The following is a 23,165-nucleotide window of genomic DNA, read 5'->3' on the forward strand; positions in this document are numbered from 1 at the left end:
ATGCGCTTATATCTTACCACTGCTATGTGTTTATGTGTAACTGCAGCCTTATTTTAGGAGAAACTGGCTAAATCGAGGCTATCTGAGATTAATTCACGATGTACACAAAGTCTCAAAAGGATGTACGTTCTGGAGGGGGAGGAGGGATGAAGTCGGGTGGTGGCTCATATTCGTAGTCTTCAGTATGGTTTGCGGTTTTGGGTGCTGATAGACCCGCCTCAGGGGTGTGACCACTGGATTTTTCTGTAAAGACACATAAGAATGAAATTAAGAAGTCTTGAGTTTCAGATTCAAATATTCAGGACTTTATGCCGAAAATAACATAATACAAAGATGATACAAAGAAACTGTTCAAAAAATGAATAAAAAAGGTAACACACACATCGAGTCTTGATGAATGAAATATTCAGGGTGAAAATCTTTGCTGATTTAGATTGTTCAATTCATCGAGCACAAACTAAAAAAAACACAAACACATAAAAAAACAAAGTTCAAAACTGAAATCACAGTCTGATCCAACTGGTGCCCCTGTGTAGCTGCATCCAGTCCCAACAGCCTCTGGGCTTCTGGTCAGAAATCGGATCGTGTCCTGCTGGATCTCTTCACAGACATGGATCAGGATATCACTGAGCTCCTGGACAAGTCGCTGTTTGGCAGTGTTGGATTCACCAAAGTTGGATTCAACTCTGGTGAAGGTGAGGGCCAGTCAATGGGCAATCAGCGCCTTCGACGTCCAGGCACTGCTTACACACTTGGGCTGCATGAGGCTGGCTACTGCCCGGAAACAGGAGAAACCCAGTCCTCACAGCATGAACATAATGTCTAATGATAGGCTGGACAAATTCATCCCAGTTCACAACAGTCAGGGTGGTATTCGTCATTCAACATGACACTGCCAAACTGGCACACTGAATAATGTTGAAGGCAGCATAAAATCTGACTATTTGATGCCTGTGACATGAGCCTGCTTTCATTTGTAAAGACGACAGAGTGCCAGTGGTGGACCTGCCAGTTCTGGTGTTTTCTGGCAGTCAAGCTGCACAGTCCTGGGCTGTGAGTACAGGTCCTACTAAATGATGTGGGGTCCTCATGACACCATCACAAAGTGGGATTCTAACAGCTTGGTCAGAAACACAAACGGTAGGCTGTTGGACGTCATTTTATGTTCCTCTATGCACAGAGGAGCAGATACTGGTCGTTCTGGCCTTCTTTGGCCCTGTCCAACTCTTTTTATGTAATAGGCTGTCTCCTAGTATCTCGCCAACACTCTTGAGACCGTACTGACAGACATAACAAACCTAGTGATGCCAAACATGGATGTGCCATCCTGGAGGAGCTGTTCCACCAGTGCAACATGAATGGGCTGCAAACACCAACTCGCTGCATCAGTAGTGACAAGAATATTTCCAAAAAAGGAAACTTAGAGATAAATCAGTCGGGAGGGATACGAAGAGATTAATGATCTGTGGCCACACAAGAGTAAAGTAAAGCAAAAGTAACTATGGGAATGGGTTCATAAATGTACAATGAGAAATAGTTTAAGCTAAACAATTTTAATTTAAAATTTCATCACTCAACGTAAAATAAGCAAATATTTGGGGCTTTGGGCAGCACGGTGGCACTGTGGTTAGCACTGTTGCCTCACAGCAAGAAGGTTCTGAGTTCAATAGGGTGGGGCAAAGTCTCACCGTGGTTTCATTCTTAACCTGATGTGATAGTAATGACCCAAGCCATTTTACACACCATGGCTCATGTGATGATGTACATGATTATTAGAAGGTTAGCGACTACCACCAAAGAGGACGACCCCCACTAGGGTTTAAACGCCTATCCATGTTTTGTTTTTAAAATTGCAGAAGGATGTGAGGATGAATGTCTTCACAAGCTTAACGATTTCCAGTTGCCTTATTTTAGCACACAAAGAACCGTTTTCACTCATAGTGCACAGATTGTTATAATACTTCTGGAAATTTGCATGTCAATATATCTGCATGCAATTCTAAGGGCAAGTAACATTAAGGAGGATCAGCATGTTCATTATTCTAACATAGTTATATCTTAGTACAGACACTGAAACTTACCTTTATATGCAGCAGACTGAAGGGTTTTCGTAGGAGAAGCTCTCTTCATCGCTGCCTGGTAGTTTTTATACAGGGCAGTTCCATACTGAACACACACAGAGGACACAGTGACATATATATACATATATCTTCTATATGTATAAAAGAGGGCTGTGTTTGCACTGTCCATTCATTCACGCCGTGGCAGACATTTCTGGAGTCACATAATTACATGACACACCAAAAAGTAGTTTCTAAAAGGTGTAGACTCCATCCATCAACCTGAACGAGTGGACCGTTTGAACACGGTTTTTAATTTCACTGTGTATGGCAAAGCGAGCTGTGCTACAGTTGGGCTGAATCTGACCTTGGCTATTCTGATGGAGTTGACCCAAAGCACCAGTGTTTTTTCATCATCACAGCAAAGTAACTTGATGTAGGGAGAGTCTTTCTGGATGCATGGGTGCTGGGAAAAGAGTGACAACAAAGAAAGCTTTTATGCCAAAGAGGACGGCCAGTCATTTAGTATCACAGTCCACTTCATTGATGGGGAGAAAAGAGAAAGAAATGGTCAACAGGTATGCTTTCTGGTATCAGAAGGCTCTAAAACGCTGCATCCTACGTTACCCATAAGTCTAATTCTTTTAGCAACCTGCGAAAAGCCAACATCTTTCCAAACCTGCACATTTAAGCTCACAGTTACAAATCCTGTGACATCACGCTGACATCATTTACTCAAGATGTCTTTCAGCGACACACAGAAAATGTCCCACTGTTTTCCAAAGGTAGGGAAGTGGGTCTCATTTATATTAAATTAAATGCTAGATTTTGGTGCTTCTGTAAAAATATATATTTGTAATCCACAAAAGCATCCAGCAGAGGGCAGGCCATGCCAAACTGTAACTACAGAGTGGGCCGTGAATAAGCACTGAAGGGTTAAATCATTGCTGTGCCACTGTCATTGTGGAAATCTTACGCGTGACTAACACTACATCTACAGAGTGCACGTGATTGTCTGGTCAAATTCTTACAGCTAAGAAGAATCTGTTTAACACACTGAGAAACGACCCCAAAAACAGGAAACTAGGTTGCACCCACTGGTCAGTATGGGCGAAACCAAATGAGGTTTTGTTTTTCTAGTACCACTTCCTCACTTAACTGCATCATCTGAAAAAAGCCATCTTGATCTGTTGTGCTGGAGTGCAGCTGTATGCTGAGTGCATCCGGTATCATTTAACTGCGGTCACTTCGGTTGGTGTGATATTTGAAACACATGTTAATGGAGAACAATATGAGTCAGTATGAGTCTTAAGCTACAGCTGAGTAGCCCTCAGATATAAACTTACATGGCCTTCAAATAGTACTACCTCAGGTCTGCACTTTGCACCACTCCATGTTTAGGCCTGCCCCTGAACTGAATTAAAATAAGTGATAAAAACCAAACCACAATCTTCTTGTTGCACTCTGCACTTCTGGTCACTGGTCTGTTTTATTCTTGTATGTTCAGGAAGCCTTCAGAGTGCTTAAAACAGATCAGACTACTTGAACTAATGAGAATGGATGCATCTCAGACTTAAAAATGGTAACTCAGGTAATTTTTCTTATAAGTATGCAAGTGTCCTTACACTGTGACTTTACAAAGAAGGGTCCCGAGTAAACAGCTGATCTTGTTTACAGCGGTTTTGTTGTTGTGTGATTGCAACATCAGCCTATGATCAGAAAGAAGCGTGAAGAAATAGGAAAGTTGCATAAAGGGCTTCTTGATGCCATCGCCACTTTAAGATTCAAGCTGCTGAGCTGACCTTTAGCATGAAGCAGAAGTTGGTGGGAGCTCTGTACTTCTGTTTGTAGTTCTTGGTCATATAGATGTTGATTTTTTCAAAATGGACAAAGCAGGCGAGATCAGTGGACGACTGGAATATAGAAAACAACAGGATATTATGACTCTATGGCAGACAGATACATAGAACAAAAGCTCAGACATTGGCTTCCTTATAAAATAACAAAATGTTTGTGATTTTGTCTCATTGTTTAGCAGCGCTTGTGGTAGGTATTAAAATCAAGGCAGATGGCCTCTGATGCAAATCCACGAGTTCACACTCACGCTCAGTACCATGGAAATTATACTGTTAATCTCTGTTAATCTCCCTTTAATTTCAATGTTCAACACATCATGTTCACACATGTCAAAAGATGTTGATCTTCAGCTGAAACTTCAAAGTCTCACTTCTTGGAACTGTAGATGACCAACGGATGACGGCGCCGTACTTTACTTCTTCTTTTTGCTCTTATTCTCATGTAGACACATAAGACACAAACGTCTGCTCCATCCATGTCTCCTTAAATGATTCCTTATATGTCTGTGATTTGCACATCTGCCTCGCACAGTGTTGCGAATTCTTTCACTCAGACGATTTTTGGTGTCAAGCCTGGACGGGCGGTGTTTGTCTTCTCCGTTTTAGTGACAAAGACGACATGTTTCCCTTTAGCGTCGGCGAGGCAGCAATTCAAATTGTCCATCTTCATTTCTCCAGCTCTTCCTCGTGTCTTTCCAGCTCTGTGATGCTTGACCGCTCAGATGGATGCCATTATGCACTTCACACGCAGGCAAAATATTCTTGGATTGTTGTTTATTGGCTGCTCTCATACTTGCTTTAACAATTCGATTTAGTTCAAGTTTAGTTATATAGCACAAAATCTCAACTACAGTTGCCTCAAGGTGCTTTCTATTGCAAGGTAAAGACCCCACAGTAATACAGGGAAAAATGAGCAAGCACTTGGTGACAGTGGGAAGGAAAAACTCAGTTTTGACCAACATGTTCAGCTTTACACATTTACGATCAGCAGTCCTTCTGTAAAGCTGAATAAATGGGAAGTGAACTGCCTGGCACTAAATCAGGTGAAAAACATTTTACTAAAGCTGTAAATTAGCAAGATTCTGATGATGTTTGTTAGTCAACTCAATTGCTGTATGTGTGTAGAAGTGATCTAAATAAGACTTTGCTACATTGTACATGACATGCAGTAGCAGTGAACTGAAATATGCACCTGAACTGTTGCTAAAAAAAAGAAAAGAAAGCAGGGCTGCGTCATCACTAAGATGGTTTTGTTTTTAGTAAATTCACATGAGACAAAATCAGACGATAGGCGTGCACTACAGCGACTCTTATTTCCAGTTAGAAAGACACTCCTTTATCTGCCTGCTTTACCGCTGCTTTTCTGTTCTTTACCTCACAACCGCTTTCCCACGCGGTCGATCTCAATACTGACATCATTACTCTAGTCCAATCACCTTCTTGCCCGCCTTCTTTGAGCCAATAAGCCCCCAAGGATCTCTCCTCATTGAACTGGCTTTTACATTTTAGTAATAAACAGTAAAACGTCTATGACTAAGGGTCTTGTGCTTACAACATGATGTGCCTAAAAAGCTGCATTCTGTCTGAAGGCCACCAGATGGCGACAGACGTGTTTGCAAAAAGTCTGCGGAAACAGCTTCCTGACTTGACCTCTGTAAACACTCCTGCTGAGTTCATGGTTCATCATTTTGGGTCATGCTGAATAAAAAATTAAGTCTATTTTGTAAATCTTGATCATATTATATTTCATAATGAAGGACTAACTGGAATGAAACAACTTGCAAACTGTTGTTGTTAGCAAGCAATGGTGGCGTGGTGGTTGCCTCACAGCAACAGTGCTGGGTTCAAATCCAACATCTGTGTGGATGTGTGTCTTTGAGCTGTGGGGTTAGGTTAACTGGTGCCTGTCTCTCTGTGCTGGCCCCCCTGTCACAGACTGGCCTATCCTGTCGCAGGATACCGATGGTAGCTGGGGATAGGCTACAGCTCTGGTGACAGTGAATTGGAAGATATATACACAACATACATACAACAAAAAGTTATATGTGCTGGAATTCAGTGCAGCTATCACAGTATCTACATGTAGCTTAAATGTTTACAGCAATTCAGGTTTGAGACAGGCCTCATTGAGATCAGCTTCATCTAAAGCCGAGCAGCAGAAAACAGCTAGCCTGGTGTAAGCTGTAGAAATGACTTTGCTCACTCAGGTTGCTAAACCTGTTTTCTTTTAAGCAACAATACAAATAGAAACTTTGATTTGTTATACCTTTGTTTTTCCTTTGGGCACAAAGTAGATGCCCGAAGCCCTGAGCACAAAGTAGCGCGGTTTCCAAACCTTCTTCCCATCTTCTTTGAGGTAAAGTGTGCCCTCTAGGTCGGGAACGATCAAAGTCGAACCCCCGAAATTCTCCTGCAGCGTCAGAGGAATGGCATGAAATGCAAAACTGAAACGTGGCGCCATCAATGAGATGCAAAAATGTGGCACTGCGACTGACCTTGACAAGGAGATCTTTAGCCTGCTGGTTAATCGCATTCAATGCTGCCTTATCCTTTTTCCACATGTAAAATATCTTCACGAGATGAGAAAAGCACAGTTTACTGACTGAGCATTATAACATATAATCACACTTCACCAAGAAGCAGGTGCTCTGTTACCATATTGCTCACCTGAGGGTCTGTGAACATCACATACTTTTGTGGTCTTGGCAAAAAGTAGACTTTGTTTTCACTGTACCGAGTCCAAGCAGACAGTGGTTCCACCAAATGTTCATGATCCTCAAAGGTTCTTTCTGAAATAATGGACAAAAAAGCAAATTAAGGGAGGACACTCCACAAAAAAACTTTGGAAAGTGGGAAATGTGTGCTCAATTCAAGTGAATTCAGTTTTATTTCTATAGCACCAAATTAGAGACTCTAGAATAATACAGACAAAACCTCAACAATTACACAATACCCCTGTGAGTAAGCACTTGGCGACAGTGGGAAGGAAAAACTCCCTTTTAACAGGAACGAACCTCCAGCAGAACCAGGCTTAGCAGCCACCTGCTGCAACCAGTTGGGAGTGAGGGGAGGAAGACTCCTCTGTTATTTTGACTACCTGTTATCATGTTTACGTGTGTGTGTCTTTATCTCACCAATCAGCAATTCGGGGTTGGTCTCACACAGACTCCAGGCAGTGCTGCAGTCACAGTGCGTCTTCTCAAACAGTTTGTCCAAGACCTCTCGCACCGATTGCCTCTCGTCCACCATCAGCGTCTTGGAGCTGCCGTCACTCATGAGCACCTTCACAATCAACTGAGAGAGGCACAGTTACTTTAACTCAAGATTAAATGCAAGCTTCGATGAGACACACACACGCACACACACACACAAAAGAAAATCTGCTGATCTTACCTTCCTCATTTTGGCTTCTTTCAGCTTCTCTAGAGCTAGTTTTATTTTCTCTGCTTTTGTTTGGGGTTCTCTCTGGAAACATAGAAGAACGTAATCTCTTTTGACGCCCCATGTCCAGGAAATTCTGACTTTATATTTTCTCTCAGTGCAAAACTTTGGTTTACCATTTGCATGTTCCTGCAGGATACATCTGTGCCTGGTGGAGGAGGAAGGGCAGTGGCTGGCTCATGTTTCTGAGTTGTTGCGGGTGGTGCAGTTTGATCGTTTGTACCGCCGATGTTTGGTTCAGAAGTAAGGGGTTCCTGCGCGGCTGACTTTGATTCCAGGTCAGCCATTAGAGCATCCAGATCATTGTCTTCCAGTTCATTAAGCGACTCTGTAAGGAGATGTGTGGGTTTAACTATGACCTCAAGAGGGTGAGTTGGAGAATCATGGACGTAAAGCTGATTAGTTCAAAACTTGAACTGGCAAGGTACATCTATTGAGAAAAAATGAACTAGCAGCATATTCCAGTGGGAATACCAGGGAATCCTGGGAAACTAGGAGCGTACAGTGTCCTGTATCCCCCTTCCACTAAAACACAGTTTGCTTTTGGTTGTTTCAAATTGCTGATATGCCTTTTTTGCACCTCGGCCATAAAAAGCTCATCAGGTACTACAGATGAATCAGTTAAAATTCTCCACAACGTCAAGTCTCAGTCACCTTGCCCCTTGGTCAAAATGGGACCCCGCCATCGGTCAAGTTTTCCGAAAAGCTGCCATTGTTTTGGAAGAGGACATTATTCTTGATGATCTGCCAGACCTTCCCACTGCCTTTGCCTACTTGTTTGGCCTACTTTATGGGCTCAACATGGAGTTTCCCAAAGAACTCAAGTACACATTTGAAGATTGTGATAACTCAAGAAGGAAGTCACCTTGGATTTTCAAATTAATGCCATAGCATCTACTCGGAGGCTGAGGGGGAACGCTTTTCTTCTGTGAAACAGTTTCATCTGCATGACTACTCACCATTCAGGTCGTTGAAGCCAATGGAAAAGGTTTTTTCTGTCTGGGCCGCAGAATCTGCTTCTGGTGAGTCACCTTCAGTCTTCAGACTCTGCAGGGACATCATCAGAGCCCCCCCGCCATCCCCACAGCCATGAATTACAGTTGCATGTCGTGAAAAACACATGTATGATCACATAGGTCGTGTTCTTGGAGGGAAGCAACAGTTCATAGTTTGAAGTGGCGCTTTAAATCGAAACCCTGTGTCCTCAAAATACTCTGAACTGCTGTCTCTTGGTAACTTGTTTCCCTGTACTTCATCACGCTCTGTCTCCGAGCTAAATCGGTAACACGAAACACATTGCGCTCAGTGTTTGCAGGGGACAATAAATCACAAGTGTGTTTGTTAAGAAAGAACGATTCATCACAACATTACATATAATCAGTGATTTATAATTGGGCCTTCCGAACTAAGGAAATGGCTCTGATATTTCAGTGTCCCCACCATTAAAAAACTTGCTATCAAGAAACAGACTCAAACTGTATGATTTTAATTGTTAACATGCTCTGTCTCTGCAGGCTCACTCATAAACAACCTGGGCAGAAAACCTGGAAACAAAATAATGCCTCCGAGCGGGCTGTTCCACCCTGCTGACTGTGCCTAATAACACATTTGGTCATACTGGAGCTGCTCCGTAAATGACACCTCCAAGCCTCTTTAGACCAGACCTTTTTATACTTTCCTTTAAAAAAGATTTTCTACCTCCGAGGCAGTAAAGCATAGAGAACCAACCCAACCAAGGCAATAAGTGGAATCATTTAAATCCTTTTGTTTCTAAGAGTCTCTGGGGGTCGACGCTTAACTCTAAATGCTTCTCTCGCGAATTCTCCTAATAGTCTTTGAAATGGTGTTTATCACTGTGATGGCTTTCCAGAGAGGATGCAAGTCAGAGTGACAAATGGAGCCTTTCTGGTAAGCATGATGTAATACTGAACATAGATTGATTCCATTCTCAGGGCCGTGCTCGTTTGCAGCTTACATGCAGGGCTTGGAAATTGACACTAACGCCAAGTCTCAGACCCAGGCTTCAATCAGTTATGAGTGTATAATGTGTTTCTTGGCGAGTTGCAGTTTTATGATGAGCAGCTTATGTGTGCTTAAGGAAATCTGCAGCCATTGCCCACAGTCCAATCCACAGATGATGACCTCACATGTCAGCATTACAGTCGTCTTGCAAAAACAAAAAGGCTGTAATCAGACAATGCCCAGATTATGACTAAAACACTGAGTGGATTATTCACTTTCATTAACCTGTTCCTGCCTCAAAAGAATGGCATCTTGCACAGTGTCAACATGAAGCACTATTCACACATTTTCCAATCTTTTACAGGGATTACCATGTACCTTAAATGTTCATCAGTTACAGCATCACAATCAAATCAAATCGAAAACAAAAAAAAAGAAAAGAAAACTCACCTGAGAGAGATGATCCATCTCTCCGAGCAGGTGAGTGAACATGGCGTCTATGTCGTCCATCTGCAAACGGTAGAACGAGGAATTCAGATTTTTTAGGAGCAGTAGGGGGACAGAATAATGCAAGATGCAGAAAATAAAGTAGATAATGGTGAACCGCCCTGTAGGAGGCACTAGGAAGTGAAAACTTTGGGCGATTTCAGTTCGTTTTGCGATCAGTTTCGTGTTTGTTTTGTGTCAGTTCTGTTTGTGGAAAACCTGGGGGGGTGCTGTCCGGCATAACAGCTGACATTTTTGTGGCAGGGCCCACACAACCAGTAAGCGTATGCGCACACATGCACAGTTCTGGATGTGACAATCCCCATGGCAACAGGGGATAAACAAAATGCAAAGTGCAGCATCTATTTAGACAGAGCACTCAAGAGCAATGATCCGCTGTGTCATCTCGGTGACTTTACAAAGAGCCGAAGCAGCTGTTTCTGTGCTGCTCTTTCTGCAAAGTCGCTTCAATTCCTTGGACAGCAAACGTGGAGCTTGTGACCTTCCATTTTCTAAGTGTTCTCTTTAGTATGAGTGCACAGCATAGATACATTTCTTAAATAAGCTAAATAGTTTTCACCTCCTGTAGATGCCATCTGTGTAACTCCTTGTACAGTCTGTGATGGAAGAGCGATAGCTAAAACTCAAATGCTTTGTTTTCTTCGCACTAAATTGATCAGCCCTGCAAAAAGGCTTCATTGAGATCAAAGGTTTTCACCAGACCAAATTTTCTGTGGAATTCAGTGTCTGGGATTTTCCATATGGGGGCGGCATCTTGCCAGCTTTAGGTCTTGTATGTGGATCGGCTTGAAAAGCAAACTGAAGAATGAGCCCTCTGCTTCTTGCCAACTCTGCAAGACTGTTGCAATATGTGGTTATCAATACCAGTAGATGCACTTATTTTGAAAGGAGCCCAGCAGCTTACCCTGACTCTGAAAGCTGCACGTACAGCAAATATAGAGGTGGGGATGGTGGTAAGATTTAAAATAGTCGTTTTATTTGAAGCGACTTGCCTCTTTTGTATGTGCGATTTTATGAGCTCAGCAGGTCATAAGCATGATACCATTTCCTGATCCTCACACACATCATGTTTTTCTGCACTTTTACTATGACACATAAGCACGTAACACTGCAGTCATACAATGGCTCTGCAAGTTTGCATCTATTATTAGCTTTTCTTATCTTTTTTGCTCTAATTTCAAAATGTGTGAGGTGGAAACTGTTTCCATTCTTTTTTTGTACATCGTTAGATTTTGCTCTTGTTTGTGCAACTGACTGTCTTTAACATTAGAAATGCAATCTGATCTACCCATCTTAACATGCTAACGTATAGTTTTGCACCCTGTCCTGTTCTGTGGATTTTATCTTTTGGGTTTTTTTCTCTTTCATCTAAGAACCCTACACTGGTTATAAAAGATGAACACCTGGGCTATTCAGAAACAGCATCTTTAAGTTAAGGGCTCGTGGGCAAACTTTACTATTTAGATTATTAGTATTAATTTGTCATTTCTAGTAATTTGAGGATTTCAAGTTCTGTATTTTTTCTCATTTTAGCTGTGATTTGACTCAATGAGTCACTATTAATCCTGTTAGCTGTATAAAGTTTTTTACGTTTACATTAAAAAAAAAAAGGTAATCTGCTTGCTCTGGCTGAAAAAATTTGCATGGACCAAAGAGGTGTTGTTACAAACTGTAAAAATGAAAACTGTTATCTAAAGGACGCTAAAGTGCCCCATAGATCTAAAGAGTGCTGTCATTTTAAGTGAAACATTTCTTCACGTTTGTAATTAAAAGCAAGACTTTGTCCCTACTTTTCCCAATACTGGCTCTAGGTTCTATGTTTTGTATATATATACTTTGAAGTATTAAGCTTGAAGAATGAAGTACCTTCAGGGCTATTTCAAATCTAAATCACTTTCATCCAGCCTAAAAGACCTATTTCAACAATGAGATGCAAATGTATTCCCTGTATTCGCAATTCAGTTCACTTCAGTTTTATTTATATAGCACCAGATTACAACAAGAGTCGGCTTAAGGCATTTTAGATTGTAAGTTAAAAACGCTACAAAAATACACAGAAAACGGCAACAATCAGACCTCCTATGAGCAAGCGCTTGGCAAAAGTGGGAAGGAAAAACTCCCTTTTAACAGGAAGAAACCTCCAGCAGAACCAGGCTCAGGGAGGGGCGGGGCCATCTGCCTCGACTGGTTGGGGGTGAGGGGAGGGAGACAGGACAAAAGACACACCAGTGGAAGACTGCCAGAGATTAATAATAAGTAATGATTACATGCAAAGTGTTATATAAAGACACAAGGTGAGTGAATTGCATCATGGGAAGCCCCCAGCAGCATAGGTCTGATGCAGGGTAACTAAGGGAGGACGTTTTAAGCCTAATTGCGATTATGGACATTGAATAATAAAGTCGAGGTCAGTAATATAAATAAACGATGACCACAGCAGACATCGGTTGGGCTGTTTAGCTTGGCCCTAATATATTGCAAACATTAAAGTTGCAGCTTAAAGTATAGAACATGCAGATTCTGTCCTGTGTGCAGTGAGTCATACATGTTGTTTGAAACATGTATAAACTGTCTCTGCATAACTTGCGCATTCTCATGCGACAGATGCGCGTCCACTGTGCCATCTCTGTTGCTCAGTCTCATTCTGTGTTTACGCCGAGCAGTAAACAGACCATTAAAGTGAAACGGGGTAAAAGGGGAAGAGTGGAGCGAGATGTAGCTCACTAGGTATTGCTTCCACATGAAAGTGAAATTTTTGGATCGCTACAGAACTTTACCTCTGGACTTCTGCGTCACACATGTGAAACTCATTCCAATCCTCCGTCTCCTTTGTCTCGTGTAACCTTTTCGTTTGATTTTTCCCGATTAATTTCAACAAATGTGCATTTGCAGACTGCGCTCATGAAAGCAAGCATCGCAAACACCACATTTGTTTATGAATTCCATGCTCTCATCAGGCATGTCAGAGTGTTGCCTCTGCCTCCCGATGTGGTCTCACACATCAACAAAAACGAGGCAACGCCAAGAGACACGCAGGCGGCCGTGCCAAAGCCTGAGCACAAAAGGCGATTTATTGAGATGTACGTGCATGAAAGGAATCACATTGCATTTCCTGCTAACAGTAAACCAACATGTTTTCTCTCTTCTTGCGGTCGAGAGCTTCTTGCTGTTTTCTAATTAGTTGCACAACCGTCCACTGGCTGCTGTGAGAGGGCATGTGTTTGTCTTAAGCAAAGCTGATGTGGCCATTCAAGTATTTAACTCTTAAAAGAACCAACAGAAGGCAGAAATGTGTGTATGCACAGTAAGCCAAAAGCTTTACATACTTCAAATGATTCGATTCTTATCCATCGCTCACCATGAAAGTGTGATCACTCTTAACGTCAGGCTGCAGTGTGACAACCAGCCCCAAAATACAGCGAGAGCCAGAGCAACAAGAGCATCACTGAGCTGATCTGGACTTACAGCTACATGAAACAACCAAAACTTGCAAAAGCAAGACTGCAGCTCTTAAATGCTGATTTAATCATGCTCATTTTATTTAAGGCTATCCTGCAGCACAGCACTGAACTGTTAACACAGTAGTTCTGAATTTAGTAGTAGCATATTTTTTATTGTATTGATTTACTATGAAGTTCCAACCAACTTAAATACAAACTCTATCTTTCATTAACACATTTTTAGCATTCTTACCTTTTCTCTGTCTTTGACACATGGAAGCATCACAGAGTGAGTGTCATTGCTGCAACCCTGACAGGTCAGTCTATATGTGAGCGCTTGCACATGTGACTTTGTCTGCACTGCCTGATATGCTACAGATATTCGCTCAGCTTCCTCTGAAATCAGGAAGTAGATCTAAGTTTTTCTGGTAAAGCAGATAGGGCTTAAGTAGTGCTCTGAGCTCTACTTCTGGCCTGGCAGGGCCACACAGTTGTTTTCACTACTTTATTCTGGTAAGAGCTATCAGTAGTTCCTTAATGTGGGAATGTGCTACTGATATATACCCTTTTATTGTAGTACTTAGTCAATACAAATTTGCATTTACAATACTTATTATTTTAATGGGGGCTGGTGATGTCAGCAACCTTCCAGTTTCCTTTAAAACTCAGATGTCTGAGAACATTTTAGCTTGTTTTTTCTCACATTTGGTTTACTTATACTTGTTTACCATACCTGACATTGATCTGTGATGTTTCTTTTATATTTTACATTTGGTCTACATAATATTTACGAGGTTGATTGGTGGGAAATCATTTGAAAACGTCGTACAACAAAAGGTCTTTTAGAAAACACACACAAAGGATTAGAACATTTTGAAATATGAATGAAAACAGATCTTATATTTATTATATTCAGTGCAATAGACTACACAGAACCCTTGCAGATTACAATAAAACAAAATGCTGTTTTGAGTTTAGGAGAGTGGTGCGCATGTTTCAGCTTTTCCCTGATGCAAAGTGGTTTTGATAAGATGAAACTGTTTCTTGTCATTAAATGTTAAATGTACTGACTCCCTGCTGCTCAGCCATATGTTAATGTTTACTTAAGGGAACAACAGCACGATGTTCTACCAAAGATTGTTTATGGACAGTGGTGGAGTGGAGTGGAGTAGAGTGGAGTGGAGTGGAGTGGTGCAAACAGCTTTAAGCCCTCAAACAAAATCGTATTTGACAACTTTGAAATGTGAGCGAGCAAAGCGCAGAGGAACGCGAAAGAGCTGCAGGAATAGATGCATAGAATAAACATGATTCATCAGGATGACACCTCTTCTTTATCTGTCTGTCATTTTAAGATGTGGTGTACTTTTTTTTCTCCTTTGGTGCTTTGTTTTTGCACGATCACAAATAAAATGCACACGACTTAGTGCAGAGGTGCGATTGTAGACAATGCAGTGTAGTGTGTTTAATATTTAGAGCACTGCTGTGCAGATGTGCAGATAGAATGTGTAAAATCTAATAATGTAAAAACTGTAACAAATATTTTTGTACTGAGGCTTTTCAGATAATAGAAGACCCCCCCATCTGGCTTTTAATCACTGTGAACCTTTGTTCAGCGTTACTGAGACTTGTCGCCATATTCAGAGTCCTATGTGGTCTCACACTTGCTAATTTATGTGTTGCACCTCCGACATTAGCTGGCAACTGTGCATATGTGTGTGCACATTGCACTTTAAGCCCTCTGTACAGCCTTTTGAGAATGTCTGCATTGCCAGCTCAGGACATCTATCGTGGCTGTTTGTAAGCTCTTCTTCTGGTTGATTTACAAGAAAGTAATGTGCAGCTACACACAGGCTTCCTTGGTGTATGATGAGAGGGCGAATGCCATTTTGCTGTGAAAATAAGAAGAGAGGGGAGCATTTAAGTGCTTCTAATGTGGGTTAAAGCTTTAATCAAAGCCATGTGGGGTCAGAGAAGGGAAATGAGAGTGGCAATAAAATGTAATAGAGTTTACATTTTACAGGAGAAGCCGTTTTGACTCCAGCTTTGTAATATACCAGAGTTGTGTTTAGAAGTCAGCACTCTACCCAGAACCAAAGAGGAGATCAAAGCTTTGATGTCATTTAAAGTTTTTCATTCTGACGGGGCTTGTTAAAAAGCCACAGGGTTAATCCTGTCATCCAAATCAATCGTAAAGGGCGAAGAAAGAAAGAGTTACATGTGAAAGATTCTGTAAACAGTCCGTGAAATTCCTTTTAGAGGCTCCACGTCACTGCTGTATGTGTGTAAAAGTGCTTATGACTGACCATCCCAAGTGTGAGAATAAAAATAACCTAAGGATAGTCCAAATATGCGGTGCTTGAGTAGGAATGGAGTGACTCGGCAGAGTGGTATGTCCGGGAAAGCTACGGGTTAATTTAAGACTAGGAGCAAAACCTGGTGCCAATTAGAAGCATTGAGCGCCACATGTGGACTAGACCGAACTATCCACAGAAGGGGCAAAGGGGTCTGAATTCGTGCGCAATGGAGGCTAGATGCACGAGTGCGCAGTTGCTTACGGTTCTTACTGGCAATTGCTGATCCTGCAGTTACTGATATGATGGATATTTTCTTAAAGAGATGATCAAACAGTATCTACAAGTCTGAAGGACGCTCTGATGCTCTGAGAGGCCCCCATTAAAACGTGGATGTTTTACATTTTTACCTTTAAGGATTGCAACATGGCAGGAATCTCTCTCATATCTTCACTTTTTGTCACAACTCTGTTCTTCACGGGGAGTGTATCGGACACATGCCGAGGACCGCGCTGCTTTCCTGGTCACGACTGGAGCAGACCGTGCGTAGGAGCGCAGTGCCAAGGGCGCACGGACACATCCGCGTCCCGACGGCAGTTTGACCACTCTGCACAATCCAGGCAAGGACAAACCTATCCGACTTACCAACACGACGCTCATTTCCGTCAGCACAAAGCACAGAGCGCGCCCTTAGCACCGTACACCGTCATCCAGCCTCAGCACGGAGGTTTTACGCAGGCGGCAGGTACGGATGGCACCAGGAGGACGAACCCGAGGACCATCACGGCGGAGGTGTTCCACCCTGGCTGCGCCGGGGGCACCTGTCCGACGACCGTCTCTCATCGCCCCACGAGTGATGACAGCGCAACGCGGGAGTGCAAAGGCATTGGATGTAAACTGCCCTCCCGGATGCGCCAGAGGAACGGTAAGCTTTGCGTTGGAGACGGCTGCAGCACGCAAGGAGACGACGGGAGAGGAAGCGCGTCACCTGTTCATGTGACGGACAGAGCGGCACAATTTCTGGACGAGCTCCCAGACCTTGGGTCGCAACGTGGAGCATGGATTCAGCTGACATGTGACATGAAACCAGGTGGGTATCAGTTTGCAAGCGATTGGTCAGAAAATTCAAAGAGAAATAAACTAAAAATGATAATCACTTCAGTTGCTATGTAACAGGTTTCTTTGTTTACTACAGGGAACAATGACGTTCCCTCAGAGGATGCTCTAGTCCTGCAGTTGCAGCTGTCTAAGAGTCAGGAAAGGTTCGTCGAGGCCCTCAAAGGCCAACAAAACGAGGTCAAGGAGCTACAGAGGCTGCTCAGTGAGCAGCAAGGAACATTGGTCAACCAGCAGAGAGAAATACTTGACCAGCAGAGGAGGATGTATGAGCAGATGGAGCAAGTAAGGCTGCTGTGACTGATAATGAGGGAGATATCAGTAGTCCCATAGTCTTGGGGCAGTATTTAAGTTTGGTTTTTTTTAAAGTGCATAGAAAGCACCTAATCCACTGAAATTATATTCTTTTTCTCAACTCCCTGAAACAGATCAGTTTCATTATGAATCAGATAAGGACAATATTTCCTAGCAAAGTGAAGAAATAAGACAATTTCAAAGTGTTATACAAGTAGTGCTCTCTTCCTCCAGGTAAAGGCTCAGTACAACATACTGATGGACAGCATCAAACAAACATCTTTCCAGAACCTCCAGGGGGAGCTGGACAGTCGCATGGAAACCTTAAGTGGGCAGGTTAGAGCTCACCAAGCACAGCAGGCTCTCTCTTTGCACAAAGTGGACATGGAGGCCACTGTGATGGAGGTGAGCCTTAAGCTAAATTATAAACGTGTTTACAGTAGTGATGAGATGTAAGAGATCTAACTGTCATATAAAGCATAAATTGCACTATAGGAGAATCTTAAATAAGCAAATCTGAGTGTACTTCTATTCATACTTGACAATTTTGGGCTTGTTAAGCTGCTGTAGCCTGCATAGACTTGTGGCTGCCTTTGCAAGCCACTTTGCAACCCATATCAATCTCACCTTCCTGTTTTTATGCTTAAAATATCCCTTGTTATCACTGAATATAAAAAAATAAAATAAAATATTAAAAAATCTTTTTGTCAATTTTTAACTTTAGCATCAACATATTTCTTTAACTGGAGTGCATTATGTGAACATTATGTCAAGCATTCTAATATCAAAATATTATATTTGACTACCATGGTTCTAAGTATCATTGTGTTTAATGCCATTAGGTGGGTCGGCCCCTTTTGACCTGTGGCAGTTGTGGGCCTGATGAGTACTGTGGCTACAGCAGTGGCCGTCCTCGCTGTGAGAAGTGCACCGTCTGTCCTGCTGGATTCTTCCTGGTCGCCCAGTGTTCAGTACACGCAGACAGGATCTGCCAGGTTAGCATGTGTTAGCATGTCTTTTAACCACATACAGGAAAGCGGTGACAAATCAGCTTGACAAAAATGTAACATAAGATCAGATCAGTTAGGCCACCAAGTGAAGCTTAGTCTGGAATCCCTGTGCAACAGCTGCTGAAAGTTTATCTAAATCAGACAAAATCAACTGATGGCTATGCTGATGTGTTTTTGTGCATCCACATTGGCAAATTTCATACAGAGTGGGCTAGTTAAGCTGCTTTAGCTTGGCTAAAGTTGCTGCTGCCACTAAAAGCCACTTTGCAAACCATATCAACCCCAGGTCCTTTTTATACTTAAAATGTCCTATCTTATCATACCATATCTGTTGTCACTTGTATCTGAATATAAATGATGGCAGCTGGAAATGGCAGTCTTCTTTTGACTGAAGTTTAGTTTATTCATTTAGAACTTTATGCACTTGTGGAAAAAAGTGTTTTATTGTAGGGTTTATGAGCCTTACAATAAAAGGTTTATCACAAGGTTTGTCAAAGCAAAGGAAAACATTTTTAACCAGTGGACCATATTAGAAGCAGTAGGCCTTTTGGTTCAGTACTTTTTCAGTGCTTGCCTGGAGTTGTTGCAGTATCTGCATGCTACTTTGCAACCCATCTCTTGATCCTACCTTCCAAACTGAAAGTTTCCATTTGTTTGTTACAGGACAGAGATGAATGTCTTGAAATAGCTCATCTGTGCGGAGGTCAACAGAAGTGTCTCAACACTCCAGGTGCTTTGAATTGCTTTAAAAATTTGAATATTTTTGTTATGTCAGTGCTTCTTGATTTGCTAGACATATCCATGTCTGAGAAGAATTGTTTGTTCTTTTCTTAATTTGTGCTTACCAGGTGGATTCAGATGCCAGGACATGAGAGAGGGAGAAGCACACTCAGGAATGTGTGGCCGCGGCTACTTCTTCAACTCAGAGATGGATGAGTGTCAAGCCTGCAATGAGTGTGATGGAGACACGGTGGTCTCTCCTTGCACTTTTACCACAGACACTGTCTGCTCTGGCCATACTGCTGGCCACAGTGCCCTCTCTCAGTCCTGGTCTGGAGATGTGACTCTGCAGGGGGAAAAAGGACACATGCTGGCTCAAGCCTTCCTCGGTGTGCAGCTTCACATACAGGGAAGAGGCGATGATGTGGTGTCCACTGAGAGTGGGCAGCTGGTTCTGAGACAGCATGGTCTCATATGGCTGGATGAGAATCTCTCAGTGACCCATGGTTGCCGCAGCTTCATCCAAGTGTGTCTGCGCATGAACAACACAGCCGGCTCTGAAGGTCGTGACCTCAGTGGGGTTCGTGTGGAGCAGCAGGAGGGTAGATCGCTCCAAGGTGTTAGCATCAGTGGGGTAGCACAGGTCGCCCCAGGTCACATCATATCCCTCTTCCTCCGGAGTGCCACCCACCACTGTAACCAAAGCACTGAAGGTCTGCAGCTGTTCGACCCCTCCGTTGCCCCACTCAGCCTCCTCTGGCTCTCTCATGACACCGGTGCGGTTGCCATGACAGCACAGGCAATGGTCTCTGCACATTACCACACAAACTATCGCCCAGTCTTCCGTACCACCTCCACCTCTGACCCTTATGTAGTAGGACTTACTCACGATGGTCGTGGGATCCGGTTTGCAGAGAGTGGGACTGTGCGCTTTGTATTCCAACAGGCATTGTACTCGATGGGCCAGGCATGCGTGAGTGAGGGCTTCCAAATTTTGGCATACCTCAACCATAATGGAACCAGCATGGAGCTGCTCCGTGCCTTTAAAACAGGTGTCCATTACCGAGACACATCAATAGCACTGTCTGGAGCAGCCCAAGTTGGCCCGGGAGACACACTGGGTTTTGAGATTCTCTCTCCTGCGCAGTGCAACGTTCGCTTCTTTGGTGACGAAACGGGTATCAGTATTCTCAGTTTGGTTTGGGTTCCCGCTGCCATTTCTTCATCTCTTTCTGCCTCTGTGGCTAACACCGGCCTTCTCTCTGGAGCAGTTCGTAACAAGCCATTGTTCTTCCACCAGACCAGTCCTCAAGTGACCCAAATGGGGTTGCTGGCGAAGGGATCCGCAGATCAGAGACGAGATTTTGTATTCAGAGAGAGCGGTACAGTCAGTGTTGCTCTGGATCTCAAACTCATTCACTCCTGCAGTTTGGTCAAGGTGACTCTGCTCAGACGAAGTGATTTAGAGGGTTCAGGAGAGGGATCGAGGCCTATCCCTGTTGCCCAGCAGGTATCTGGCCAGATGTCTGAGGGCAGCCAGTGGGCCAGTGTGAGTCTGCGAGCGTCCTTCCAGGTTCACAACGGCACTGCGGTTTTCTTTTTACTAGACTGTGTGCGTGGACGAGTAAACCAGATCAGCCATCAAACAGGAAGTGGGGTATCTGCACTCTGGGTGGCATCATAATGAAAGCCAGATACTATGACGTTTCTTCTTATGGTCAAAAATCAAAAGAACGATTTGACTTTTTGGAGACTTATTCACTTTCCAGAGAGTTACAAAGAAAGATTGACACCACTTTCATCTGTTTTAACAGAGAAGCATTAACCAGTAGCTTGTTAGCTTAGCCTGACATTGTGAACTAGTGGAAATAGCTTCTAAGATTGTCCACAAGTAATCTGTGAGCACCTTTAAACCTAATACATTTGTTTAATGTAAAAAAATAACCAATTAAAGAAATCAACACTTTGTGATTCTTATGCAGTGTTGTGTAGCTAGACTCCCAGTCTTTGTGCTAAGCTAAGCTAACTGACTTTTACTTAACTCGCAGATGTCAGAGCAGTGCCAGTCTTTTTGTTCATTATTATTTTAGGTCAGAGTTAACCGTGCTTTCCAAACCTGAATTTATCCCTTGATTTTTGTTTGAGTTTAAAAGAAAATGTCTTTTAAAAAATACTAAATGTAGACTGTAGTGTATTTAAATGTAACATTATTCATTAGCTATATTTATATAATATAACTATTAATATGTGTCAATATTTTCTACATATGATAGCACAAAACAACTGTATTCACGTGATCATTTCTCATTCTCCAGTTCTTCTTTTTTTAGTTCCAGTTTTTCACATTTCACATTTGTCTGTTTTTTATTTATATAATTCAGTTCACTCTGTTGACGCCAAAGGAGTTTTAGATCCTGCCAGTGACTACAGCATTTTCTGCTGGCACTGATTCTCATTCAGGAGTTTTTCTCAAGAGCATGTGTTTCATGTTAGCCGCCATTTTCTAAATGTCTGAATATCTACTGCATGCTTTGTTTAATGACCACTTTGTGCATATTATGGACTTAAAGTCACTAAGCCTTGTTGAAACTAAATATTTTAAATAATGTAGTGGCTTTTAATCTTAACTGAACTGTAATGAAGTGTATATTTGATGTTTTCTTGTTAATCCAATAAAATCACCTTTGTTGTACTGGATTTTTCTTTATTGCAAACTTTGTTTGGCATGAAGTAAAGTCATTTAAAGTAAGATAAAGTTTGAAAGAAGAACGTTTTGTTCCTTTAAATTTAAAATTTTTTATTCTTAATAACAAAGGTTTTTTTTTTTTAGCACACTTTGGGATTTACTTTTACAACATCACATGCTAATAGCAATAGCTAATGGTAGCTAATTTTAGCCAGCAAAAAGTTACACAACACAAACACTGGGATATCGGATTGTTACCTAATTGTTACCTAATCAGCCACTCACATGGCACTAACTCATACATTTAGGCCCCTAGACATCCAAGAGATCACAGGAGTGGACCATCAGCTCACAGCATGGATACTGGACTACCTCACCGACCGACCACAGTATGTGAGAACTCAGGGCTGTGTCGGACAGGGTCGTCTGCAGTATGGGGGCCCCACAGGGAACGGTTCTGGCTCCGTTCCTCTTCACCATCTACACTGCAGACTTCTCCCACAACTCCACCCAGTGCTTCCTGCAGAAGTTCTCTGATGACTCTGCAATAATAGGCCTTATCACTGATGGGGACAACAGGGAGCACTGACTGGTGGAGCTGGAGCTGGTGGTAGACGTCCGCAGGCACAAACATCCTCCACTCCAACCACTAAACATCCAATGCATTTACATTGATAGCGGATAGCTACAGGTATCTGTAGCTGATTGTGTCTTATTTTAAGTGTGATGAGATATTTTTACTAGAAATTAGACAAATATACTTGGTAAAAATTTGAGATTTGCAGTGTATGACTCTGTGGTGGCCTCAGCCATCTTTTACGGTGTGGTCTGCTGGGGTGACAGCATCTCTGCTGGGGACAGGAAGAGACTGAACAGGCTGATCTGGAGGGCCAGCTCTGTTCTAGGATCTCCTCTGGACCCGGTGGAGGTGGTGAGTGACAGGAGAAAGATGGCTAAGCTGTCATCCCTGTTGGACCACATCTCCCACTTCATGCAGGAGACTCTGACAGCACTGAGCAGCTCCTTCAGTGGCAGCCTGCGGCACCCACGATGTGGGACGGAGAGATTTTGCAGGTCTTTCCTTCCAACTGCTGTCAGACTCCATGACATGGTCACTGCAGATGACCACACATGTGCAGACAGACACACACACATCCCATACACAATTGTAACTGTCTCCCTGATGTGCAATACTACCAAGTGCAATTTTTCCTACTATAACAAAGTATTTTATTCTATTTTGTATAGTGCTTTATTCTATTGTATATAGTATTTTATTCTTGTTGTATAGTATGTTATTCTATTTGATCTTATCCTGTTCTATTGTGTTTATCTTAACGTTTACTGCGCTTAAACTTTCTGCTGTGACAAAAAATTTCCCACATATGGGACTAATAAGGGCTTATCTTATCTTATCTTATCTTATCTTATCTTATCTTATCTTATCTTATCTTATCTTACTTTATCCTCAGGGTGTCCTGCATTAGAGTAAGAATGGTTGGTGGTAAGGGGTAACCCCTAACCCTAACCACAAACTCACGTTTTTTTTGTCTTTCTGTGTGCTTCTCGCCTGAGGAAGGCCAGATCTTGGCCGAAACGTCGCGGCATAAGCACACGCTTCATTGATTTTTTTATTTGAGGAGTTTCATTTTATTTTTTTGTTTTTTCTTGATTTAAATTTTTTCCATTAATAAATAACTAAATACTTGTTTCATTTTATACATACACACAAAAAAAATACACTTATAAATAACATATCTGATAACAAATTCATTTTATTTA

At 42.3% G+C, this 23,165-nt stretch overlaps 2 protein-coding genes across 3 annotated transcripts; one reads left to right on the plus strand and one right to left on the minus strand.

Annotated features, from left to right (window-relative positions):
* Positions 1-5: 5 nt before the first annotated feature.
* LOC146554047 (amyloid beta A4 precursor protein-binding family B member 1-interacting protein-like) lies at positions 6-13,603 on the minus strand. 2 transcript variants are annotated; one of them, XM_085253370.1, is made up of 13 exons: positions 13,520-13,603; positions 9,770-9,829; positions 8,317-8,404; positions 7,474-7,685; positions 7,310-7,381; positions 7,051-7,210; positions 6,584-6,705; positions 6,412-6,486; positions 6,183-6,326; positions 3,863-3,973; positions 2,428-2,526; positions 2,082-2,166; positions 6-243 (listed from the first exon to the last, which is right to left on the minus strand). In XM_085253370.1, exons 1-13 carry the CDS (start codon positions 13,547-13,549, stop codon positions 113-115), a joined length of 1,389 nt encoding a protein of 462 aa, XP_085109496.1. In that variant the 5' UTR covers positions 13,550-13,603; the 3' UTR covers positions 6-112. The 2 variants fall into 2 exon arrangements, with proteins under 2 accessions (XP_085109496.1, XP_085109497.1); XM_085253371.1 differs by lacking the exons at positions 6-243; positions 2,082-2,166; positions 2,428-2,526 and adding an exon at positions 2,534-3,769.
* Positions 13,604-15,647: 2,044 nt separating this feature from the next.
* On the plus strand, positions 15,648-21,394 carry LOC146554048 (uncharacterized). The gene is made up of 6 exons (XM_085255684.1): positions 15,648-16,647; positions 16,753-16,958; positions 17,202-17,372; positions 17,810-17,962; positions 18,641-18,707; positions 18,826-21,394. Exons 1-6 carry the CDS (start codon positions 15,951-15,953, stop codon positions 20,379-20,381), a joined length of 2,850 nt encoding a protein of 949 aa, XP_085111810.1. The 5' UTR covers positions 15,648-15,950; the 3' UTR covers positions 20,382-21,394.
* Positions 21,395-23,165: the final 1,771 nt, after the last annotated feature.

The sequence above is a fragment of the Mchenga conophoros genome, linkage group LG18 (genome assembly GCF_057382185.1).
Source record: "Mchenga conophoros isolate Kocher_MC1m ecotype Shallow Benthic linkage group LG18, M_conophoros_male_GT1.1, whole genome shotgun sequence".
Classification (NCBI taxonomy): Eukaryota; Metazoa; Chordata; class Actinopteri; order Cichliformes; family Cichlidae; genus Mchenga; species Mchenga conophoros.